This window comes from Taeniopygia guttata, chromosome 35, assembly GCF_048771995.1.
Source record: "Taeniopygia guttata chromosome 35, bTaeGut7.mat, whole genome shotgun sequence".
Classification (NCBI taxonomy): Eukaryota; Metazoa; Chordata; class Aves; order Passeriformes; family Estrildidae; genus Taeniopygia; species Taeniopygia guttata.
Window position 1 is genome coordinate 2168817 of NC_133060.1, and position 25553 is coordinate 2194369.

Sequence of the window (25553 nt, forward strand, 5' to 3'; positions counted from 1 at the left end):
TTGGGGTCCCCCACCCCCCCCAGGCTCCAGGGGACCCCGAAATTCCCCAAAATTCCCGAAAATTCCCCCAAATTCCCACCCAAATCCCCCCAAATCTGAGCCCCCCCCCCGGGGAGCTGAGGGGGGAGGGGCCCTGAGGGGATTTTGGGGATCCCCGGGGGAATTTTGGGGTTTTTGGGGATCCCCGGGGGGAATTTTGGGGACCCCAAGGATGGAATTTTGGGGTTCCTGTGGAGATTTTTGGGGTTCCCAAGTGAATTTTGGGGACCCCCCGGGGCAGTTCTGGGCTCTCCGGGGTGGAATTTTGGGGATCCCCGGGGTGGAATTTTGGGCTTCTCCCGGATTTTGGGGCTCCCCAAGTGAATTTTGGGGCTCCCCAAGTGAATTTTGGGGCTCCCCGGGGTGGAATTTCGGGGTTCCCGTGGAGACTTTTGGAATCCTCAGGTGAATTTTGGGGCTCCCCAAGTGAATTTTGGCATCCCTGGGTTGGGTTTTGGGGTCCCCGGGTTGGATTTTGGGGAATTTCGGGGTCCCCTGTGTGGATTTTGGGGTCCCCGGGTGGATTTTGGGGAATTTCGGGGTCCCCTGTGTGGATTTTGGGGTCCCCGGGTGGATTTTTGTTCCCCAGATCAATTTTGGGGTGCCCAGGTGGATCTGGGGGTGCCCAGTTGGATTTTTGGGGCGTTTTGGTGTCCCTGGGTTTGATTTTGGGGTCCCCAGGATGGATTTTGGGGTCCCCGGGTGGATTTGGGGTGCCCAGATGAATTTTTGTGTCCCCAGATGAATTTTGGGGTGGCCAGATGGATTTTGGGGTCCCCAGATGGATTTCGGGGTGCCCGGTTGGATTTTGGGGTCCCCAGGTGGATTTTGGAGTCCCCAGATGGATTTCGGGGTGCCCGGATGGATTTTGGGGTCCGCAGTTGGGATTTGGTGTCCCCGGTTGGAATTTTGGATCCCCGGATGGATTTTGGGGTCCCCGGTTGGATTTCGGGGTGCCCGGTTGGATTTTGGGGCGTTTTTGGCTATTTCTGCTCCTTGCTGGGGGCGTAGAAGAGCTCCAGGGGTTTGCTGAGCTTCCAGAACTTCTCGTTCACCAACTCCAGCGTCAGCGACCCGTTCAGGGGCTGGGGAGAAACGGGGGGTCAGCACCCCAAAATCACCCCAAAAATATCCCAAAAACACCCCAAAAATATCCCAAAAACCCCCCCAAAACCACCCCAAAATCACCCCAAAAATATCCCAAAATCACCCGCAAAACCCCCCCAGGACCCGTTCAGCGGCTGGGGAAAACGGGGGGTCAGCACCCCAAAAATATCCCAAAACACCCCAAAATCACCCCAAAAATATCCCAAAATCACCCCAAAATCACCCCAAAAATATCCCAAAAACCCCCCCAAAACCACCCCAAAATCACCCCAAAACTACCCCAAAAACACCCCAAAAATATCCCAAAAAACACCCCAAAAAACACCCCAAAAATACCCAAAATCACCGCAAAAATATCCCAAAAATATCCCAAAATCACCCCAAAACCCCCCCAGGACCCGTTCAGCGGCTGGGGAGAAACGGGGTGTCAGCGCCCCAAAAATATCCCAAAAACACCCCAAAATCACCCCAAAATCACCCCAAAAACCCCACCAGGACCCGTTCAGCGGCTGGGGGAAAACGGGGGTCAGCACCCCAAAATCACCCCAAAATCACCCCAAAAATATCCCAAAATCCCCCCCAGGACCCGTTCAGCGGCTGGGGAGAAACGGGGGGTCAGCACCCCAAAATCACCCCAAAATCACCCCAAAAATATCCCAAAAACCCCCCCAGGACCCGTTCAGCGGCTGGGGAGAAACGAGGGGTCAGCACCCCAAAAATATCCCAAAATCACCCCAAAAATATCCCAAAATCACCCCAAAAATATCCCAAAATCACCCCAAAAATATCCCAAAATCACCCCAAAATCACCCCAAAACCCCACCAGGACCCGTTCAGTGGCTGGGGGAAAACGGGGGGTCAGCGCCCCAAAAACACCCCAAAATATCCCAAAATCACCCCAAAAACACCCCCAGGACCCGTTCAGCGGCTGGGGAAAAACGGGGGTCAGCACCCCAAAAATATCCCAAATATACCCCAAAAAAAATCACAAAATCAGCCTAAAAATCACCCCAAAAATATCCCCAAACCACCCCAAAAACACCCAGAATCACCCCCAAAAAAACCCAGGACCCATTTAGAGGCTGGGGGAAATGGGTAGGTCAGTACCCAAAAATATCCCAAAAATATCCCAAAATCACCCCAAAATCACCCCAAAAATATCCCAAAACCACCCCAAAAATATCCCCAAAATTACCCCAAAAATATCCCAAAATCACCCCCAAAAATATCCCAAAATCACCCCAAAAATATCCCAAAATCACCCCAAAACCACCCCAAAAATATCCCAAAATCACCCCCAAAAATATCCCAAAATCACCCCAAAAATATCCCAAAAACACCCCAAAAATATCCCAAAATCACCCCAAAAATATCCCAAAATCACCCCAAAAACCCCCCCAGGACCCGTTCAGCGGCTGGGAAAAACGGGGGTCAGAACCCCAAAAATATCCCAAAATCACCCCAAAATCACCCCAAAATCACCCCAAAAATATCCCAAAATCACCCCAAAAACCTCCCAGGACCCGTTCAGCGGCTGGGGAGAAACGAGGGGTCAGCGCCCCAAAAATATCCCAAAAACACCCCAAAATCACCCCAAAAATATCCCAAAATCACCCCAAAAATATCCCAAAATCACCCCAAAAATATCCCAAAATCACCCCAAAAACCCCCCCAGGACCCGTTCAGCGGCTGGGGAGAAACGGGGGGTCAGCACCCCAAAAATATCCCAAAATCACCCCAAAATCACCCCAAAAACCCCCCCAGGACCCGTTCAGCGACTGGGGAAAAACGGGGGGTCAGCACCCCAAAAACACCCCAAAAATATCCCAAAATCACCCCAAAATCACCCCCAAATCACCCCAGGATCTGATCAGTGGCTGGGGAAAATGGGGGGTCAGCACCCCAAAAAACACCCCAAAATCACCCCAAAAACCACCCCAAAATCACCCCAAAAACACCCCAAAATTACCCCAAAATCACCCCAAAACCCCCCCAGGACCCGTTCAGCGGCTGGGGAAAAACGGGGGGTCAGCACCCCAAAAACACCCCAAAAACACCCCAAAAATATCCCCAAATCACCCCAAAAATATCCCAAAATCACCCCAAAAATGTCCCAAAATCACCCCAAAAATATCCCAAAATCACTCCAAAAACCCCCCAGGACCCGTTTAGGGGCTGGGGAAAAACAGGGGGTCAGTGCCCCAAAAATATCCCAAAAATATCCCAAAAATATCCCAAAATCACCCCAAAAATATCCCCAGGACCCGTTCAGCGGCTGGGGAGAAACGGGGATCAGCACCCCAAAAACACCCAAAAATCACCCCAAAAATATCCCAAAATCACCCCAAAACCCCCCCAAGACCCGTTCAGGGGCTGGGGAAAACGGGGGGTCAGCACCCCAAAAATATCCCAAAATCACCCCAAAAATATCCCAAAATCAGCCTAAAAATCACCCCAAAAATACCCAAGAAACACCCCAAAAACCACCCCAAAAATACCCAAAAACCACCCCCAAAATACCCAAAAACCACCCCGAAAACCACCCCCAAAATACCCAAAATCACCCCAAAATCACCCCCAGGACCCATTTAGAGGCTGGGGGAAACGGGTGGGTCAGCACCCAAAAATATCCCAAAATCACCCCAAAATCACCCCAAATACTATCCCAAAAATCCCCCCAAAATACCCCAAAAATATCCCCAAAACCACCCCAAAAATACCCCAAAAGCGCCCCAAAAATACCCAAAATCCAGCCCTAAATCATCCCAAAAACCACAAAAATACCCGGAAATCCACCCCAAAAATATCCCAAAACCACCCCAAAAATACCCCAAAATCATCCCAAAAACCACCCCAAAAATCCCCCAAAAATACACAAAAATCACCCCAAAATTCACCAAATGCCCGCCCCCAGGAACCCCCAAAATTCCCCCCAAAAAACCCCAAAATCCCCCCAAAAAAACCCAAAATCCCCCAAAAACCCCAAAATCCCCCCCCAAAAAACCCCCCCAAAATTCCCCAAAAAAAACACCCTAAAAAATCCCAAAATCTCCCCAAAATTCACACAAAAATCCCCCCCAAAAAAACAAATTTCCCCCAAAACTCCCCAAATTCTCCCAAAACCCCAAAAATCCCCCCCAAAAACCAAAAAATCTCCCCAAAAAAACCCCAAAATTCCCCCAAAAACCCCAATTTCTCCCCAAAAAAACCCCAAATTCCCCCAAAAATCCCCCCTAAAAAAAAAAGAATTCCCCCCAAAAAAATCCCAAAAATGCCCCCAAAAATCCCCCAGGAAACCCCAAAATCACCCCAATTTGCTGCCTCACTTCCGGGTTCACTTCCGGGTTTTACCGGAAGTTCCGGTGATGACATCACAGGAAGTGGTGTCGGCCATGTTTGTCAGCCATGTTTGTTTGTCGGCCATGTTTTTGTCAGCCATGTTTGTCAGCCATGTTTGTTTGTCAGCCATGTTTGTTTGTCGGCCATGTTTGTTGGCCATGTTTGTTTGTTGGCCATGTTTGTATGTCAGCCATGTTTGTTTGTCAGCCATGTTTGTCAGCCATGTTTGTCGGCCATGTTTGTCAGCCATGTCTGTCAGCCATGTTTGTTTGTCAGCCATGTTTGTTTGTCAGCCATGTTTGTCAGCCATGTTTGTCGGCCATGTTCTTTGGCCATATTTGTCAGCCATGGTCATCAGCCATGTTTGTCAGCCATGTTTGTTTGTCAGCCATGTTTGTCAGCCACGTTTGTCAGCCATGTTTGTTTGTCAGCCATGTTTGTCAGCCATGTTTGTCAGCCATGTTTGTCAGCCAGTCAGCCATGTTTGTTTGTCAGCCATGTTTGTCAGCCATGTTTCTCAGCCATGTTGTTTGTCAGCCATGTTTGTCAGCCATGTTTGTTGGCCATGTTTATCGGCCATGTTTGTCAGCCATGTTTGTCAGCCATGTTTGTCAGCCATGTTTGTCGGCCATGTTTGTCAGCCATGTTTGTCAGCCATGGTCATCAGCCATATTTGTCAGCCATGTTTGTCAGCCATGTTTGTCAGCCATGTTTGTTTGTCAGCCATGTTTGTTTTTCAGCCATGTTCATCAGCCATGTTTGTCGGCCATGTTTGATTGTCAGCCATGTTTGTCGGCCATGTTGTTTGTCAGCCATGTTTGTCGGCCATGTTTGTCAGCCATGTTTGTCAGCCATGTTTGTTTGTCAGCCATGTTTGCCAGTCAGCCATGTTTGTCAGCCATATTTGTCAGCCATGTTTGTTTGTCAGCCATGTTTTTCAGCCCCGTTCCCCATCCCCGTCCCATCCCCGCTCCCGCCCGCCCCGGGCCGTTACCGTGAAGGCGCCGCCGTTGGCGCCGCTGTAGATGCCGTACTGCTTCTCGCTGACCTCGCCCAGCGCGGGGGCGGGGTCAGCCCCGGGGGGCGGGGCCTCCTCCAGCGCGATGCGCAGCGCCAGGTACTTGGACAGGTGATCCACCGTGGCGTTCGACGTGGTTTTCACAAACCTGGCGGGGGGAAATCGGGATAAATCCATGGGAAAACGGGAATTCCAGCGTGGGAGGGGAGTCTGGGAAAAACTGGGGAAAATCTGGGGAAAAATGGGAAAAAATGGGAAAAAAATGGGAAAAATGGGAGTGGGAGAGGAGAGCCAGCAGGGGTTTGGAGGTGGTTTTCATAAACCTGGGGAGGGGAAAAGCGGGATAAATCCATGGGAAAATGGGAATTCCAGCGTGGGAGGGGAGTCTGGAAGAAAACTGGGAAAAATCTGGGGAAAAACGGGAAAAAAACGGGAAAAAATGGGAGTGGGAGAGGGGAGCCACCATGGGTTTGGAGGTGGTTTTCACAAACCTGGGAAGGGGAAAAACGGGGAAAATTTGGGATAAATCCATGGGAAAATGGGAATTCCAGGATGGGAGGGGAGTCTGGAAAAAAACTGGGAAAAATCTGGGGAAAAACGGGAAAAGAATGGGAGTGGGACAGGTGATCCACCGTGGCGTTCGACGTGGTTTTCACAAACCTGGCGAGGGGAAAAACGGGATAAATCCACGGGAAAATGGGAATTCCAGGGTGGGAGGGGGGTCTGGAAAAAACCTGGGAAAAATCTGGGGAAAAAATGGGGAAAAAATGGGAAAAATGGGAGTGGGAGAGGTGAGCCACCATGGGTTTGGAGGTGGTTTTCACAAACCTGGCGAGGTGAAAAACGGGGAAAATTTGGGATAAATCCATGGGAAAATGGGAATTCCAGGATGGGAGGGGAGTCTGGAAAAAAACTGGGGAAAAATGGGAAAAAAATGGGGGGAAAATGGGGAAAAAATGGTAAAAACCACCAAAAATTCAAGCAGGAACAGGGCTGGGAGTGAGTGAGATTTTAATGAAACTCTGGGGGGAAAAAGGGAAAAATTGGGGTAAATCCACGGGAAAATTGGAATACTGGGATAGGAGGAGGGGTCTGGAAAAAATCTGGGGAGAAACAGGGAAAAAATGGGAAAAAATGGGAAAAAAATGGGAAAAATGGAGTGGGAGAGGGGAGCCATCATGGGTTTGGAGGTGGTTTTCACAAACCTGGGGAGGGGAAAAACGGGGAAAATTGGGATAAATCCATGGGAAAATGGGAATTCCAGCGTGGGAGGGGAGTCTGGGAAAAACCTGGGAAAAATCTGGGGAAAAACAGGAAAAAAATGGGAAAAAATGGGGAAAAAATGGGAGTGGGAGAGGGGAGCCAAAATGGGTTTGGAGGTGGTTTTCATAAACCTGGGGAGGGGAAAAACAGGGAAAATTGGGATAAATCCACGGGAAAATGGGAATTCCAGGGTGGGAGGGGAGTCTGGAAAAAATCTGAAAAAAACTCCAGGAAAAACGGGGAAAAATGGGGGGAAAATGGGGAAAAAAATGGGAGTGGGAGAGGGGAGCCACCATGGGTTTGGAGGTGGTTTTCACAAACCTGGGGAGGGGAAAATCGGGGAAAATTTGGGATAAATCCACGGGAAAACGGGAATTCCAGCATGGGAGGGGAGTCTGGAAAAATCCTGGGAAAAATCTGGGGAAAAACGGGAAAAAAATGGGGGGAAATGGGGAAAAAAATGGGAAAAACCACCAAAAATTCCAGCAGGAAAGGGGGTGGGAGTGAGTGAGATTTTAATGAAACTATGGAGGGGAAAAAAGGGGAATATTGTGATAAATCCCTGGGAAAACGGGAATTCCAGCGTGGGAGGGGGGTCTGGAAAAAATCTGGGAAAAATCTGGGGAAAAATGGGAAAAAAATGGGGGGAAAATGGGGAAAAAATGGGAAAAACCACCAAAAATTCCAGCAGGAACGGAGGTGGGAGTGAGTGAGATTTTAATGAAACTATGGAGGGGAAAAAAGGGGAATATTGTGATAAATCCATGGGAAAATGGGAATTCCAGCGTGGGAGGGGAGTCTGGAAAAAGCCTGGGGAAAATGGGAAAAAAATGTGGGGAAAATGGGGAAAAAATGGGAGTGGGAGAGGGGAGCCAGCAGGGGTTTGGAGGTGGTTTTCACAAACCTGGGGAGGGGAAAAACAGGGAAAATTTGGGATAAATCCATGGGAAAACGGGAATTCCAGCGTGGGAGGGGAGTCTGGAAAAAACCTGGGAAAAATCTGGGGAAAAACGGGAAAAAAGTGGGGGGAAAATGGGGAAAAAATGGGAAAAGTCACCAAAAATTCCAGCAGGAATGGGGCTGGAAGTAAGTGAGATTTTAATGAAACTAGGGGGGAAAAAAGGGAAAAAATTGGGATAAATCCACGGGAAAATGGGAATTCCAGGGTGGGAGGGAGGTCTGGAAAAAATCTGGGGAAAAACAGGGAAAAAATGGGGAAAAATGGAAAAAATGGGAGTGGGAGAGGGGAGCCACCATGGGTTTGGAGGTGGTTTTCACAAACCTGGGGAGGGGAAAAATGGGGAAAATTGGGATAAATCCATGGGAAAATGGGAATTCCAGGATGGGAGGGGGGTCTGGAAAAAATCTGGGAAAAAATGGGAAAAAAATGTGGGGAAAATGGGGAAAAAATGGGAGTGGGAGAGGAGAGCTACCAGGGATTTGGAGGTGGTTTTCACAAACCTGGGGAGGTGAAAAACGGGGAAAATTGGGATAAATCAATGGGAAAATTGGAATTCCAGCGTGGGAGGGGAGTCTGGAAAAAACCTGGGAAAAACTCCAGGAAAAATGGGGAAAATGGGGGGGAAATGGGGAAAAAAATGGGAAAAACCACCAAAAATTCCAGCAGGAACGGGGGTGGGAGTGAGCGAGATTTTAATGAAACTATGGGGGGGAAAAAGGGAAAAATTGGGATAAATCCCCGGGAAAATGGGAATTCCAGGGTGGGAGGGAGGTCTGGAAAAAATCTGAGAAAAACTCCAGGAAAAACGGGAAAAAACTGGGGGGGAAAATGGGGAAAAAATGGGAGTGGGAGAGGAGAGCCACCAGGGGTTTGGAGGTGGTTTTCACAAACCTGGGGAGGGGAAAAACAGGGAAAATTTGGGATAAATCCATGGGAAAATGGGAATTCCAGGGTGGGAGGGAGGTCTGGAAAAAATCTGGGGAAAAACGGGAAAAAAATGGGAAAAATGGGAGTGGGAGAGGGGAGCCAGCAGGGGTTTGGAGGTGGTTTTCACAAACCTGGGGAGGGGAAAAACAGGGAAAATTGGGATAAATCCATGGGAAAATGGGAATTCCAGCGTGGGAGGGGAGTCTGGAAAAAATCTGGGGAAAAATGGGAAAAAAATGGGGGGAAATGGGGAAAAAAATGGGAAAACCCACCAAAAATTCCAGCAGGAACAGGGGTGGGAGTGAGTGAGATTTTAATGAAACTCTGGGGGGAAAAAGGGAAAAATTGTGATAAATCTATGGGAAAATGGGAATTCCAGGATGGGATGGGGGGTCTGGAAAAAATCTGGGAAAAATCTGGGAAAAAATTGGGGAAAAATGGGAGTGGGAGAGGAGAGCCACCAGGGATTTGGAGGTGGTTTTCACAAACCTGGGGAGGGGAAAAACGGGGAAAATTGGGATAAATCCACGGGAAAATGGAAATTCTGGGGTTTGGAAAAAATCTGGGGGAAAATGGGAAAAAATCTGGCAAAAAATGGGGAAAAATCTGGGAAAAAATGGGGAAAATGAGGAAAAATGGGTGTGGGAGAGGGGAGGGACCATGGTGTTGGAGATGGTTTTCACAAACCTGGGAAGGTGAAAATCATGGAAAACTTGGGATAAATCCATTGGAAAGTGGGAATTCTGGAGTTTGAAAAACTCCAGGGGAAAAAAATCTGGGGAAAAACAGGAAAAAATGGGGGAAAAATGGGAAAAGACGCCCAAAATTCCAGCAGGAATGGGGCTGGGAGTGAGTGAGAGTTTTAGGGAACTGTGGGAAAAAAAACAGGGAAAATTGGGGTAAATCCATGGGAAAATGGGAATTCTGGGGTCTGGAAAAAATCTGGGGGAAAATCCGTGGAAAAAATCCGGGACAAAAATGGGAAAAAATGGGGAAAATGAGGAAAAATGGGAGTGGGAGAGGAGAGCCACTGTGGTGATTTGAACTTACCTGGGGGAAAAAATCAGGGAAAAATTTGGATAAATCCAGGGAAAAATGGGAATTTGGGGCTGGGAGGGGCAGCTGGAAAAATCTGGGGGAAATGGGGAAAAAACAGGGAAGAAATGGGGGAAAATGGGAAAAAATGAGGGGGAAATGGGGAAAAAAGGGAAAAATGGGGAAAATGGGAAAAACAGAGGAAAATGGAGAAAAAATGGGGGAAAAAGGGGTAAACTGGAAAATGGGGGGAAAATTGGGGGGAAAATTGGGGGGAAAATGGGAAAAAATGGGGAAAAGTGGGGGGGAGGGAATGGGGAAAAAATGGGGGAAAATGGGGGGAAATGGGGAAAAATGGGGGAAATAGAGAAAAAAATGGGGAAAATGGGAGAAATGGGTGGAAATGGGGAAAACAAGGGGGGAAATGAGAAAAAAGAGGGTAAAAACAAGGGGAAATGGGGAAAAAATGGGAAAAATGGGAAAAAATGGGAAAAGCTGAGGAAAAAATGGGGGAAAATGGGGATAAATGGGGAAAATGGGGAAAATGGGAGAAATTTGGGGAAAAATGGGGAAAATGGGGATAAATGGGGAAAATAGGGGGAAAATGGGAAAAAATAGGGGAAAATTGGGAAAAATGGGGGGAAATAGTGAAAAAATAGGGAAAATGGGAGAAACAGGGAAAAAATGGGGAAAATGGGAGAAATGGGAGGAAATAGGGAAAACAAGGAGGGAAATGAGAAAAAAGGGGGTAAAAACAAGGGGAAATGGGGAAAAAATGGGAAAAATGGGAAAAAATGGGAAAAGCTGAGGAAAAAATGGGGGGAAAATGGGTAAAAAACGGGGGGAAATGGGGGAAAATGGGGATAAATGGGGAAAATGGGAAAAAATGGGGGGAAATGAGGAAAAACCAGGGAAAATGGGAGTGGAGTGAGCGCCGGAAGTGGAAAAATCTGGGAGGAATCCCTGGAAAATGCAGAGAGGAGGAAGAGGAGGGAGAGGGGAGGAAGGGCAGGGAGGGAGAGGAACAGGAAGAGGAAGAGGGAATGGAACAGGAAGTGGAACAGGAAGCGGAAGATGAAGATAAGGATGAAGATGAAGATGAGGATGATGATGATGATGAAGGCCACTCACCGTGTCTGGCAGCACTCGCCCTTCTCCACCAGCAGCGGGTGTGGCCGGGAGGGGAACAGGAAGTGGAAATGGAGCAGGAAGTGGAACAGGAAGTGGAACAGGAAGTGGAACAGGAAGATGAAGATGGGGATGAAGATGACAATGAAGAGGAAGATGATGAAGATGAAGGGCACTCACCGTGTCTGGCAGCACTCGCCCTTCTCCACCAGCAGGGGGTGTGGCCGGAAGGGGAACAGGAAGTGGAAACGGAACAGGAAGTGGAACAGGAAGTGGAACAGGAAGATGAACATGACGATGAAGAGGAAGATGATGAAGATGAAGGGCACTCACCATGTCTGGCAGTACTCGCCCTTCTCCACCAGCAGGGGGCGTGGCCGGAAGGGGAACAGGAAGTGGAAATGGAACAGGAAGTGGGACAGGAAGTGGAACAGGAAGTGGAACAGGAAGTGGAAATGGAACAGGAAGTGGAACAGGAAGGGGAACAGGAAGTGGAAATGGAACATGAAGACAGGGATGAAGACAGGGATGAAGATGAAGATGAGGATGATGATGATGAAGATGATGAAGGCCACTCACCGTGTCTGGCAGTACTCGCCCTTCTCCACCAGCAGCGGGCGTGGCCGGGAGGGGAACAGGAAGTGGAAATGGAACAGGAAGTGGAACAGGAAGTGGAACAGGAAGATGAAGATGGGGATGAAGATGAAGATGATGATGATGAAGGGCACTCACCGTGTCTGGCAGCACTCGCCCTTCTCCACCAGCAGCGGGTGTGGCCGGAAGGGGGACAGGAAGTGGAAATGGAACAGGAAGTGGAACAGGAAGTGGAAGTGGAACAGGAAGTGGAACAGGAAGTGGAACAGGAAGTGGAACAGGACAATGAAGATGGGGATGACGATGAAGATGACGATGACGATGATGATGATGAAGGGCACTCACCGTGTCTGACAGTACTCGCCCTTCTCCACCAGCAGCGGGTGTGGCCGGAACACCAGCTCGATCTCGCTGCTCCCGGCCTCGGCCTCGGCCTCGGGGCTGCCCCGCCCCCCGGGCCCGGCCCCGCCCCCGGCCCCGCCCGGCCCCGCCCCCTCGGCGGCGGGCTCGGCCTCGGGGTCGGGCCCGGAGTCGTCGGAGGCGCGGGAGCGTTTCCGGCTGGGCCCCGGCGGCTCCGGCGCCGCCCCCAGCGCCTCCAGCCCCTCCTCGCCCCCCGAGAACCCCGCGGGGTCCGACTCGGCCGCCAGCTTCCGCACCCGCTGCGCCCTGCGGGAAATCATGGGGTTTTAGGGGGAAATAATGGGATTTTAGGGGGAAAATAACGGGATTTTAGGGGGAAAGTAATGGGGAAAAATAATGGGATATTAGGGGGAAATAATGGGGAAAAATAATGGGGTTTTAGGGGGAAAATAATGGGATTTTTGGGGGAAATCATGGGGAAAAATAATGGGATATTAGGGGAAAATAATGGGGAAAATCATGGGGTTTTAGGGGAAAATAATGGGGAAAATAATGGGGTTTTAGGGGGAAAATAATGGGATATTAGGGGGAAAATAATGGGATATTAGTGGGAAAATAATGGGGAAAATAATGGGATTGTAGGGGGAAAATCATGGGGGAAAAATGGGATTTTAGGGGGAAAATAATGGGATTTTTGGGGGAAATAATGGGGAAAAATCATGGGATTTTAGGGGGGAAATAATGGGGAAAATAATGGGGTTTTAGGGGGAAAATAATGGGGAAAAATAATGGGATTTTAGGGGGGAAATAATGGGGAAAAATGGGGTTGTAGAGAAAAAAACATGATATTTTAGAGAAAAAAATAATGGGGAAAAATAATGGGATTTTAGGGGAAAATAATGGGATTTTAGGGGGAAATAATGGGGTTTTAGGGGGAAAATAATGGGGAAAAATGGGGTTTTACGGAAAAAAATAATGGGATATTAGGGGGAAAATAATGGGGAAAATAATGGGATTTTAGGGGAAAAATAATAATGGGATTTTAGGGGGAAAATAATGGGGAAAATAATGGGATTTTAGGGGAAAAATAATAATGGGATTTTAGGGGGAAAATAATGGGGAAAATAATGGGATATTAGGGGGAAAATAATGGGATTTTAGGGGGAAAATAATGGGGAAAAAAATGGGATATTAGGGGGAAAATAATGGGGAAAAATAATGGGATTTTAGGGGGAAATAATGGGGAAAAAATGGGATTTTAGGGGAAAATAATGGGGGAAAATAATGGGGTTTTAGGGGGAAAATAATGGGGGGAAAAAGGGGATTTTAGGGGGAAAATAAACTAATTTTGGGAATTTCCCCGGACCTGTGCATGGCCTGCAGCTGAACAGGAATTTCAGGAATTCTTGTGGATTTGGGTGAATTGGTGCCCATTTCTCAGCAATTTTTGCCCCATTTTAAGCCATTTTTCCCCCGTTTTTCGCCCCGTTTCCACCCCCAACCCCCCAAAATCCCGGGAAAACTCAGGAATTTCAGGAATTTCCCCGGACCTGTGCATGGCCAGAAACCCAAACAGGAATTTTGGGAATTTCAGGAATTTTCATGGATTTGGTTGAATTGGTGGCCATTTCTGAGCAATTTTTGTCCCCTTTTAAGCCATTTTTTCCCCATTTTTACCCCAAACCCCCCAAAATCCCGGAAAAATTTGGGAATTTTGGGAATTTTCTCCAGAATTTTGCCTGGCCTGCATCTGAACAGGAATTTCAGGAATTTTCATGGATTTGGTTGAATTTGTGGCCATTCCTGAGCCATTTCTGAGCCATTTCTACCCCGTTTTTCGCCCCGTTTCCACCCCAACCCCCCCAAAATCCCGGAAAAAATTTGGGAATTTCAGGAATTCTCCCTGGACCTGTGCCTGGCCTGCAGCTGAACAGGAATTTCAGGAATTTCAGGAATTTTCATGGATTTGGTTGATTTGGTGGCCATTTCTCAGATATTTTTGCCCCGTTTAAAGTCATTTTTTTCCCCATTTTTTGCCCCGTTTTTACCCCAAAACCCCCAAAATCCCGGAAAAACTCGGGAATTTCGGGAATTTCCCCGGACCTGTGCATGGCCTGCATCTGAACAGGAATTTCAGGAATTTTTGTGTATTTGGGTGAATTTGGTGCAATTTCTGAGCCATTCCTGAGCCATTTTTTCCCCGTTTTTCGCCCCGTTTCCACCCAAAACCCCCCAAAATCTCGGGAAAACTCGGGAATTTCGGGAATTTTTCCTGGACCTGTGCATGGCCTGAAACCCGAACAGGAATTTTGGGAATTTCAGGAATTTTCATAGATTTGGTTGAATTGGTGGCCATTTCTGAGCAATTTTTGTCCCGTTTTAAGCCATTTTTTTCCCCATTTTTACCCCAAACCTCCCAAAATCCCGGAAAAACTTGGGACTTTTGGGAATTTTCTCCAGACTTTTGCCTGGCCTGCATCTGAACAGGAATTTCAGGAATTTTCGTGGATTTGGTTGAATTTGTGGCCATTCCTGAGTCATTCCTGAGCCATTTTTTCCCCGTTTTTTGTCCCATTTTCACCCCAAACCCCCCAAAATCCTGGAAAAACTCGGGAATTTTGGGAATTTCCCCAGACCTGTGCATGGCCTGCAGCTGAACAGAAATTTCAGGAATTTTCATGGATTTGTGTGAATTTGTGGCCATTCCTGAGCCATTTTTTCCCCGTTTTTTGTCCCGTTTTCACCCCAAACCCCCCAAAATCTTGGGAAAACTCAGGAATTTCGGGAATTTTTCCTGGACCTGTGCATGGCCTGAAACCTGAACAGGAATTTCAGGAATTTTTGTGTATTTGGGTGAATTTGTGGCCATTCCTGAGCCATTCTTTCCCCGTTTTTTGCCCGGTTTTCACCCCAAACCCCCAAAATCCCGGGAAAACTCGGGAATTTTGGGAATTTCCCCGGACCTGTGCCTGGCCTGCATCTGAACAGGAATTTCAGGAATTTTCATGGATTTGGTTGATTTGGTGGCATTTCTGAGCAATTTTTGCCCCATTTCTGAGCAATTTTTGCCCCATTTTAAGCCATTTTTACCCCGTTTTTCGCCCCGTTTCCACCCCAAACCCCCCAAAATCCCGGGAAAACTCGGGAATTTGGGAATTTCCCCGGACCTGTGCATGGCCTGCATCTTGAGCCCCTCCTCGATGCTGGAGCTGAGCGCCTGCTGGTTGTGCAGGCGGCTGAGCTTGGCCAGCACCCGGTCCTGGTGCGCCTCGTACTCGTCCCGGCTCGGGTAAATCTTGGAGATGAGCGCGTCGAAGTTGGGGTCCGGCCGCAGCGAGCGCTTGGACACCAGCTTCTTCCGGCACGTGGGACACTCCTTGTTCCTGGGGGAAACAGGGAAAAAATATGGGGAAAATTATGGGGGAAAAATGGGGGAAATTTGAGGGAAAAATTGGGGAAAAAACGGGGAAAAAATGGGGGGGAAATGGGGGGGAAACGGGCAAAGAACGGGTGAAAAACAGGGAAAAATGGGCAATGGGCAATGGGCAGCTTCTTCCTGCAGGTGGGACACTCCTTGTTCCTGGGGGGGAAAACAGGGAAAATTATGGAAAAATTATGGGGAAAAAATGAGGAAAATCGGGGGAAAAAATTGGGGGAAAAATGGGGGAAAATTGGGAAAAAAATGGGGGAAAATTGGGGAAAAAACGGGGAAAAAATGGGTGAAAAAATGGAGGAAAAATGGGGGGGAAATGGGCAATGGGCAATGGGCAGCTTCTTCCTGCACGTGGGACACTCCTTGTTCCTGGGGAAAAAAAGGAAAATTATGGGGAAAAAATGGGAAAAAATCGGGGAAAAATCGGGGGAAAATCAGGGGGAAAAATGGGGGGGAAACGGGCAAAGAACGGGCAAAAAACACGGAAAAATGGGCAATGGGCAATGGGCAATGGGCAGCTTCTTCCTGCAGGTGGGACACTCCTTGTTCCTGGGAAAAAACAGGGAAAATTATGGGGGAAAAATGGGAAAAATTGGGGAAAAAATGGGGAAAATTTGGGGAAAAATTGGGGGGGAAACGGGCAAAGAACAGGCAAAAAACAGGGAAAAATGGGCAATGGGCAATGGGCAATGGCAGCTTCTTCCTGCACGTGGGACACTCCTTGTTCCTGGGGAAAACAGGGAAAATTATGGGGAAAAAATGGGGAAAAATGGGAAAAAAATTGGGGAAAAAATGGGGAAAAAATGGGGGGGAAATGGGGGGAAAATTGGGGAAAAAATAGGGAAAAAATGGGGAAAAAATGGGAGAAAATGGGGAAAAATGAGGAAAAAAATGGGGAAAAAATGGGGGGAAAATATGTGGAAAAATCAGGGGAAAATTAGGAAAGAAACAGGGAATTATTGAGGGGAAAAATGGGGGAAGAATGGGGAAAAAAAATGGGGGAAAATGGGTAAGAAATGGGCAATGGGCAATGGGCAGCTTCTTCCTGCAGGTGGGACACTCCTTGTTCCTGGGGAAAAATATGGAAAATTATGGGGAAAATCGGGGAAAAATTTGGGGAAAAATTGGGGAAAATTGGGGGAAAAAATGGGGGAGAAATGGGCAAAGAACGGGGAAAAAACAGGGAAAAATGGGCAATGGGCAATGGGCAGCTTCTTCCTGCAGGTGGGACACTCCTTGTTCCTGGGGAAAAATATGGAAATTCATGGGGAGAAATTGGGGAAAAAATGGGAAAAATTGGGGGAAAAATGGAGGAAAAAACAGGGAAAAATTGGGGGGGAAACGGGCAAAGAATGGGCAAAAAAACAGGGAAAAATGGGCAATAGGCAGCTTCTTCCTGCATGTGGGACACTCCTTGTTCCTGGGGAAAAAATATGGAAATTCATGGGGAGAAATTGGGGAAAAAATGGGAAAAATTGGGGAAAAATTGGGGAAAAAACAGGGAAAAAATGGGTGAAAAAATGGAGGAAAAATGGGGGGGAAATGGGGAAAAATGGGGAAAAAATGGGGAAAAAATGGGGGGAAAATGGGGAAAAAATCAGAGGGAAAATGGGGAAAATCAGGGAAAATGGGGGAAAATTGGGGGAAAATTAGGAAAGAAACAGGGAAATATTGAGGGGAAAAACAGGGGAAAGAATGGGGGAAAATAAGGAAGAAATGGGCAATGGGAAACGGGCAATGGCAGCGTCTTCCTGCAGGTGGGACACTCCTTGTTCCTGGGGGGGAAAAACAGGGAAAATTATGGGGAAAAAATGGGAAAAAATGGGGAAAAAATTGGGGGAAAAAACAGGGAAAAAATGGAGGAGAAACGGGCAAAGAACGGGCAAAAAACAGGGAAAAATGGGGGGAAATGGGCAATGGGCAGCTTCTTCCTGCACGTGGGACACTCCTTGTTCCTGGGAAAAAATATAGAAATTCATGGGGAAAAAATGGGAAAAATTTGGGGGAAAACTGGGGAAAAAACGGGGAAAAAATGGGGGAAAAAACAGGGTAAAAATATGGGAAAAAAGGGGGGGAAAATAAGGAGGAAATGGGCAATGGGCAATGGGCAATGGCAGCTTCTTCCTGCAGGTGGGACACTCCTTGTTCCTGGGGAAAAAATATGGAAATTCATGGGGAGAAATTGGGGAAAAAACGGGAAAAAAATTGGGGAAAAAACGGGGGAAAAATGGGGAAAAAATGGGGGAAAAAATGGCGGAAAATGGGGAAGAAATGGGCAAAGGGCAATGGGCAATGGGCAATGGGCAATGGGCAATGGGCAGCTTCTTCCTGCAGGTGGGACACTCCTTGTTCCTGGGGGGGAAAATATGGAAAATTATGGGGAAAAAATGGGAAAAATTTGGGGAAAAATTGGGGGAAAAACAGGGAAAAAATGGGTGAAAAAATGGAGGAAAAATGGGGGGGAAATGGGGAAAAATGGGGAAAAATCAGGGGGAAAATGGGGGAAAGTCAGGGCAGGGAAAAAGTGAAAAATCCGGGGAAAATTGGGAAAAAAACAGGGAAAAAAATGGGGAAAAAATGGGGGGAAATGGGGAAAAAATGGGGGGAAATGGGGAAGAAATGGGCAATGGGCAATGGGCAGCTTCTTCCTGCACGTGGGACACTCCTTGTTCCTGGGAAAAACAGGGAAAATTATGGGGAAAAATGGGAAAAATTGGGGGAAAATTGGGGAAAAAACAGGGGAAAAATTGGGGAAAAAACGGGGAAAAAATGGGGGGGAAACAGGCAAAGAACAGGAAAAAAACAGGGAAAAATGGGCAATGGGCAATGGGCAGCTTCTTCCTGCACGTGGGACACTCCTTGTTCTTGGGGAAAACAGGGGAAAATATGGGAAATTATGGGGAAAAATTGGGGGGAAAATTGGGGAAAAACAGGGAAAAAATTGGGGAAAAATTGGGGAAAAAACAGGTGAAAAAATTGGGGAAAAAATGGGGGAAAATGGGGAAGAAATGGGCAATGGGCAATGGACAATGGGCAATGGGCAGCTTCTTCCTGCAGGTGGGACACTCCTTGTTCCTGGGGAAAAAATATGGAAAAGTTATGGGGAAAATTTGGGGAAAAAATTGGAAAAATTGGGGGAAAATTGGGGAAAAAACGGGGAAAAAATGGGGGAAAAAATGGGGTAAAAATAAGGGAAAAAAGGGGGGAAAATAAGGAGGAAATGGGCAATGGGCAATGGGCAATGGGCAATGGGCAATGGGCAGCTTCTTCCTGCAGGTGGGACACTCCTTGTTCCTGGGGGGAAAAATATGGAAATTCATGGGGAGAAATTGGGGAAAAAATGGGGAAAAATTGGGGAAAAACAGGGAAAAAATGGGGAAAAAATGGGGAAAAAATGGGGGGAAAATGGGGGGAAATGGGTAAGAAATGGGCAATGGGTAATGGGCAATGGGCAGCTTCTTCCTGCAGGTGGGACACTCCTTGTTCCTGGGGAAAACAGGGAAAATTATGGGGAAAATCGGGGAAAAATGGGGAAAATCGGGGAAAAAATTCGGGAAAAAATAGGGAAGAAATAAGGGAAAAAATAAGGGGAAAATGGGGGGAAATGGGCAATGGGCAGCTTCTTCCTGCACGTGGGACACTCCTTGTTCCTGGGAAAAACCGGGAAAAATTATGGGAAAATTGGGGGAAAAATGGGAAAAAATCAAGAAAAAAATGGGCAAAGAACAGGGGAAAATGGGGGAAGTCAGAGAAAACAGGGGAAAATCGGGAAAAAATCAGGGGGAAAACAGGGAGAAATCAGAGAAAAAACGAGGGGGAAATGTGCACAAATCAGGAAAAAAACCGGGGAAATATCAGGGAAAAATGGGGAAAATCAGGAGAAAACGGGGGAAAATGGGGAAAAATGGGGGAAAATCAGGGAAAAATCGGGGGGAAACGGGAAAATCAGGGAAAGATCACAGAAAAACGGGGGAAAATCAGGGGAAAATCAGGGGGGAAATGGGGACAGAACAGGGCTAAAATCTGGGAAAAATCAGGGGGAAAACAGGGAAAAATTAGAGAAAAATCAGGGTAAAATGGGGGGGGGGAAGGGAAAAATCAGTGGAAAAATCAGGGAAAAATCAGGGGGAAATGGGGAAAAATCAGGGAAGAATGGGGAAAAATTGGGGGGAAAAACAGGGAAAAATCAAGGGGAAAATGGGTAAAAATCAGGGGAAAATCAGGGGGAAATGGGGAAAAATCAGGGAAGAATGGGGGAAATGAGGAAAAATTGGGGGGAAGAAACAGGAAATAAACAGGGGGAAATGGGGAAAAATTGGGGAAAAATCAGGGGAAAATGGGGAAAAATTGGGGGAAAATTGGGGGAAAATCGGGGAAAAATCGGGGAAAAATGGGGAAAAATTGGGGGGAAATTTGGGGAAAATCAGGGGGAAAATTTGGGGGTAAATGTGGGGAAATTGGCGAAGGGGATTTGGGCCTCGGGCTCCTCCTGCTCCGGCCGGGCCCGGGGAAACGGGAGAAAAACGGGAAAAATGGGAAAAAGGGACCTGGGAGTGACAGTGGGACAGGGACACCGTGACACTGACACACAGGTGACACTGACAGGTGACAATGACACGGGTGGCACTGGTGACACTGGGACAGTGACACAGGTGACAATGACATGGGTGGCACTGGTGACAATGGGACAATGACACAGGTGACACACGCAGGTGACAGTGACACAGGTGTGACAGTGACACAGGTGACACTGACACAGGTGACAATGACACACAGGTGTGACAATGACACAGGTCACATACAGGTGACACACACAGGTGTGACAGTGACACAGGTGACAACGGGACAATGACAGGTGACACAGGTGACAATGGCACACGTGACAGTGACACAGGGGTGACAGTGGCACAGGTGACACAGGTGACACGGGTGACACAGACAGGTGGCAATGGCACAGGTGACACAGGTGACACTGACCCGCTCCTGAGGGCGGTGACGATACAGTCGGAGCAGAAGCGGTGCAGACACAGGGGTGACAGTGACACAGGTGACACACACAGGTGACAATGACACAGGTGACACAGGTGACACAGGTGACACAGGTGACACACAGGTGACACAGAGGTGACAGAGGTGACACAGGTGACAATGACATACCCACTGCGCAGCGCGGTGACGATACAGTCGGAGCAGAAGCGGTGCAGACACAGGGGTGACACTGACACAGGTGACACACACAGGTGACAATGACACACAGGTGACACACACAGGTGACACAGACAGGTGACACAGGTGACACTGACCCGCTCCTGAGCGCGGTGACGATACAGTCGGAGCAGAAGCGGTGCAGACACAGGTGTGACAATGACACAGGTGTGACAGTGACACAGGTGACAATGACACAGGTGACAATGACACTGACCCACTCCTGAGCGCGGTGACGATACAGTCGGAGCAGAAGCGGTGCAGACACAGGGGTGACACAGACACAGGGGTGACAGTGACACAGGTGTGACAGTGACACAGGTGACACACACAGGTGACAGTGACACAGGTGACAGTGACACAGGTGACACAGAGGTGACAATGACACTGACCCGCTGCGCAGCGCGGTGACGATACAGTCAGAGCAGAAGCGGTGCAGACACAGGGGTGACAGTGACACAGGTGTGACAGTGACACAGACAGGTGACAATGACACAGATGACAATAACACAGGTGACACACACAGGTGACACAGAGGTGACAATGACACTGACCCGCTCCTGAGGGCGGTGACGATACAGTCGGAGCAGAAGCGGTGCAGACACAGGTGTGACAGTGACACAGGTGTGACAATGACAGTGACACAGGTGACACACACAGGTGACACACACAGGTGACACACACAGGTGACATACCCGCTGCGCAGCGCGGTGACGATACAGTCGGAGCAGAAGTGGTGCAGACACAGGGGTGACAGTGACACAGATGTGACAGTGACACACACAGGTGTGACAGTGACACAGGTGACAATGACACAGGTGACACACAGGTGACATACCCACTCCTGAGGGCGGTGACGATACAGTCGGAGCAGAAGCGGTGCAGACACAGGGGTGACAGTGACACAGGTGAGACACACAGGTGACACACACAGGTGACAATGACACAGGTGTGACAGTGACACACACAGGTGACAATGGGACAATGACACAGGTGACACACAGGTGACACACACAGGTGACATACCCACTCCTGAGCGCGGTGACGATACAGTCGGAGCAGAAGCGGTGCAGACACAGGGGTGACAGTGACACAGATGTGACAATGACACAGGTGACACAGGTGACACACACAGGTGACAATGACACAGGTGACAATGACACAGAGGTGACACTGACCCGCTGCGCAGCGCGGTGACGATACAGTCGGAGCAGAAGCGGTGCAGACACAGGTGTGACAGTGACACAGGTGTGACAGTGACACAGGTGACAATGGCACACACAGGTGACACAGGTGACACAGGTGACATACCCACTCCTGAGCGCAGTGACGATACAGTCGGAGCAGAAGCGGTGCAGACACTCTTTGGTGGTCATGGTGTTCTTCAGCATGTCCAGGCAGATGGGGCACATCAGCTCCGAGTGCAGCGAGCGCGGGGACACGGCGATCTCCGTGCCGTCCATGATGGCCTCCTGGGGACAGTGGGGACATTGGGGACATTGGGGACATTGGGGACATCAGTGTGACATCAGGGACAGCCCTGTGACAGTGACACCGCTGTGACAGTGACATCAGCTCCGAGTGCAGCGAGCGCGGGGACACCGCGATCTCTGTGCCGTCCATGATGGCCTCCTGGGGACATTGGGGACATCAGTGACACCCTGACACAGCCTGGGGACAGGGACATCAGTGACACCACAGTGACAGGGACACCCCTGTGACAGTGACACCCTGTAACAGTGACATCAGCTCCGAGTGCAGGGACCGAGGGGACACCGCGATCTCTGTGCCGTCCATGATGGCCTCCTGGGGACAGGGACAGGGACATCAGTGTGACATCAGTGTGACATCAGGGACACCCCTGTGACACCCACAGGGACACCCCTGGGACAGTGACATCAGCTCCGAGTGCAGGGACCGAGGGGACACTGCGATCTCCGTGCCGTCCATGATGGCCTCCTGGGGACAGGGACATTGGGGACATCAGTGTGACACCCTTAGACATCAGTGACATCCCTGTGACAGCCACAGTGACACCGCTGTGACAGTGACACCCTGTGTCACTGCCATCAGCTCCGAGTGTAGTGACCGAGGGGACACAGCGATCTCCGTCCCGTCTATGATGGTCTCCTGGGGACAGGGACACTGGGGACAGCAGTGACACCCTGAGACATCGGTGACACCCTGAGACATCGGTGACACCCTGAGACATCGGTGACACCCACAGGGACACCCCTGTGTCACTGCCATCAGCTCCGAGTGCAGGGACCGAGGGGACACGGCGATCTCCGTCCCGTCCATGATGGCCTCCTGGGGACAGGGACAGTGACATTGGGGACATCAGTGACACCCTGAGACATCAGTGACACCCCTGTGACAGTGACATCAGCTCCAAGTGTAGGGACCGCGGGGACACCACGATCTCCGTGCCATCCACGATGGCCTCCTGGGGGGACATTGGGGACATCAGTGACAGCTCTGGGGACACCCTGGGGACATCGGGGACACCCTGGGGACACCACAGTGACATGGCTGTGACACGGCGATCTCTGTGCCGTCCATGATGGCCTCCTGGGGACATTGGGGACATCAGTGACACCCTGAGACATCAGTGACAGCCACAGGGACACCCCTGTGACACCCACAGGGACACCGCTGTGACAGTGACATCAGTGACAGCCACAGGGACACCCATGTGACAGTGACACTGCTGTGACAGTGACATCAGGGACACCCTGACACAGCCTGGGGACAGTGACAGCCCTGGTGACACTGAGGGGACACCACAATCTCTGTGCCGTCCATGATGGCCTCCTGGGGACATTGGGGACATTGGGGACATCAGTGTGACATCAGTGACACCCTGAGACATTGGTGACAGCCCTGGGGACACCCTGGCACAGCCTGGGGACAGTGACAGCCCTGGGGACACTGCAGGGACACCACGATCTCCGTGCCACCCACAATGGCCTCCTGGGGACAGTGGGGACATTGGGGACATTGGGGACATCAGTGTGACATCGGTGACACCCTGAGACATCACTGACACCCCTGGGGACAGTGACACCACTGTGACACCCCTGAGAGCCACGGGGACACCACAATCTACGTGCCACCCATGATGGCCTCCTGGGAGGACACTGGGGACAGTGAGGACATTGGTGACACCCCTGGGGACACCACAGTGACACCACTGTGACACGGTGATCTCCGTGCCACCCACAACGGCCTCCTGGGGACACTGGGGACATCAGTGACATCAGTGACAGCCCTGTGACATCAGTGATACCCCTGGGGACACTGCAGGGACACCACGATCTCTGTGCCACCCACAATGGCCTCCTGGGGGGACATTGGGGACATCAGTGACATCAGTGTGACATCAGTGACACCCTGAGACATCAGTGACAGCCCTGGGGACATCCTGGGGACTCTGGGGTCAGTGACACCCCTGGGGACACCCTGGGGACATCGGTGACAGCCCTGGGGACACCACAGTGACACTCTGGGGACACCACGATCTCCGTGCCACCCACGATGGCCTCCTGAGGGGACATTAGGGACATCCCTGTGACAATGACACCCATGGGGACATTGGGGACATCCATGGGGACATCAGGGCCACCCTGAGACATCGGTGACAGCTCTGGGGACACCCTGGGGACATCAGTGACACCCTGGGGACATCCCTGTGACACCACAATCTCCGTGTCACCCACGATGGCCTCCTGGGGGGACATTGGGGGACTGGGGACACCCCTGTGACACTGACACCCATGGGGACATTGGGGACGTCCTGGGGTCACCCTGGGGACAGTGACACCCATGGGACACCCTGGGGACATCCCGGGGACAGCTCCGAGCCCCCAAATTTCAGAGTTTTCCCCCAAATCTGGGGTTTCTCCCCATTTTTGGGGTTTCCTCATAAATTTTGGGGTTTTCCCCCAATCCCGACCCCGAAATTTTTGGGGTTCTCACCCAATTTTGGCACTTTTCTCCACAAATTTTGGGGTTTTCACCAAATTTTGGCATTTTCCTTCCCAAATTTTGGGCGCTTCTCCCAAATTCGGGCGTTTCCCCCCAATTTTGGGTTTTCCTCCCCAAATTCTGGGGTTTTCCCCCAATTTTGGGGTTTCCCTCCCCAAATTTTGGGCTTTTTCCCCCCAGTTTTGGGTTTTCCTCCACAAATTTTCGGGTTTCCCCCCCAAATTTCTCATTCCCCAAATTTCGGGTTCCCCTCCAATTTTGACTCCCCAATTTTGGGGTTTTCCCCCAATTCCGACCCCCCAAATTTCGGTTTTTCCCCAAAATTTGAGTTTTCCCCCCAACTTTGGGTTTTACCCCCCAAATTCAGGTTTAACCCCCCAAAATTTGGGGTTTTCCCCCAAAATTTCCGTTTTCCCCCCTAAACTTGGGGATTTCCCCCAAATTTCAGCTTTTCCCCCAATTCCGACGCCCAAAATTTGGAGTTTCCCCCCAAATTTGACTTTTCCCCAAATTTCGGATTCTCCCCAATTCTGACCCCGCAGATTTCGGCGTTTTCCCCCCAAAATTTAAATTTTTCCCCCCCAAATTCCGATTTCTCCGCTGAAATTTGAGGGTTCCCCCCCAATTTGTCTTTTTCTCTCCAAATTTCGCTTTCCCCCCCAGTTCCGACTCCCCAAATTTGGGTTTTTCCCCCAAAATTCCGTTTTCCCCCCAAATTCCGCTTTTCCCCCGGAAATTTCGTGTTCCCCCCAAGTTCCGACTCCCCAATTCGGGGGTTTCCGCCATTTCCGACCCCGCAGATTTCGCTGTTTCCCCCCAAATTTCGCTGTTTCCCCCCAAATTCGGGTTTTTCCCCCAAATTCGGGTTTTTGCCCCAAACTCCCCGTTACCTGCGGGGTGCGGTGCAGCTCGTACAGACTCAGCTCCCACGTCTTGCTGGCGCTCTGCGCGCTGGCGGGGGCGGCCATGGCCCCCCAAAACCCCCCCGGGACCCCCAAAATGCCCCAAAATCCCCAAAAATCCCCCAAAAAATCCCCAAAATCCCGCCCGAGCCGCGCGACGCCGCCGCCGCTTCCGGGTGGCGCCGCCGGATGACGTCACGGGGAGCGGCGGCCAATGGGAGGCGCCGCTGGGCTCGGCCGGGGCGCGCGGGAGGG

The 25553-nt window shown here is 49.9% G+C and overlaps 1 protein-coding gene across 3 annotated transcripts; it reads right to left on the minus strand.

The window, feature by feature from the left end:
* Positions 1 to 783: 783 nt before the first annotated feature.
* On the minus strand, positions 784 to 25497 carry RING1 (ring finger protein 1). 3 transcript variants are annotated; one of them, XM_072921035.1, is made up of 7 exons: positions 25287 to 25497; positions 21736 to 21881; positions 21105 to 21119; positions 14939 to 15154; positions 11757 to 12077; positions 5480 to 5651; positions 784 to 1124 (listed from the first exon to the last, which is right to left on the minus strand). In XM_072921035.1, the coding sequence occupies exons 1-7, from the start codon at positions 25362 to 25364 to the stop codon at positions 1023 to 1025; spliced, it is 1050 nt and encodes a 349-aa protein (XP_072777136.1). In that variant the 5' UTR covers positions 25365 to 25497; the 3' UTR covers positions 784 to 1022. The 3 variants fall into 3 exon arrangements, with proteins under 3 accessions (XP_072777136.1, XP_072777137.1, XP_041568768.1); XM_072921036.1 differs by lacking the exon at positions 21105 to 21119 and adding an exon at positions 21588 to 21602; XM_041712834.2 differs by lacking the exon at positions 21105 to 21119 and having other exon boundaries at positions 21721 to 21881; positions 25287 to 25496.
* Positions 25498 to 25553: the final 56 nt, after the last annotated feature.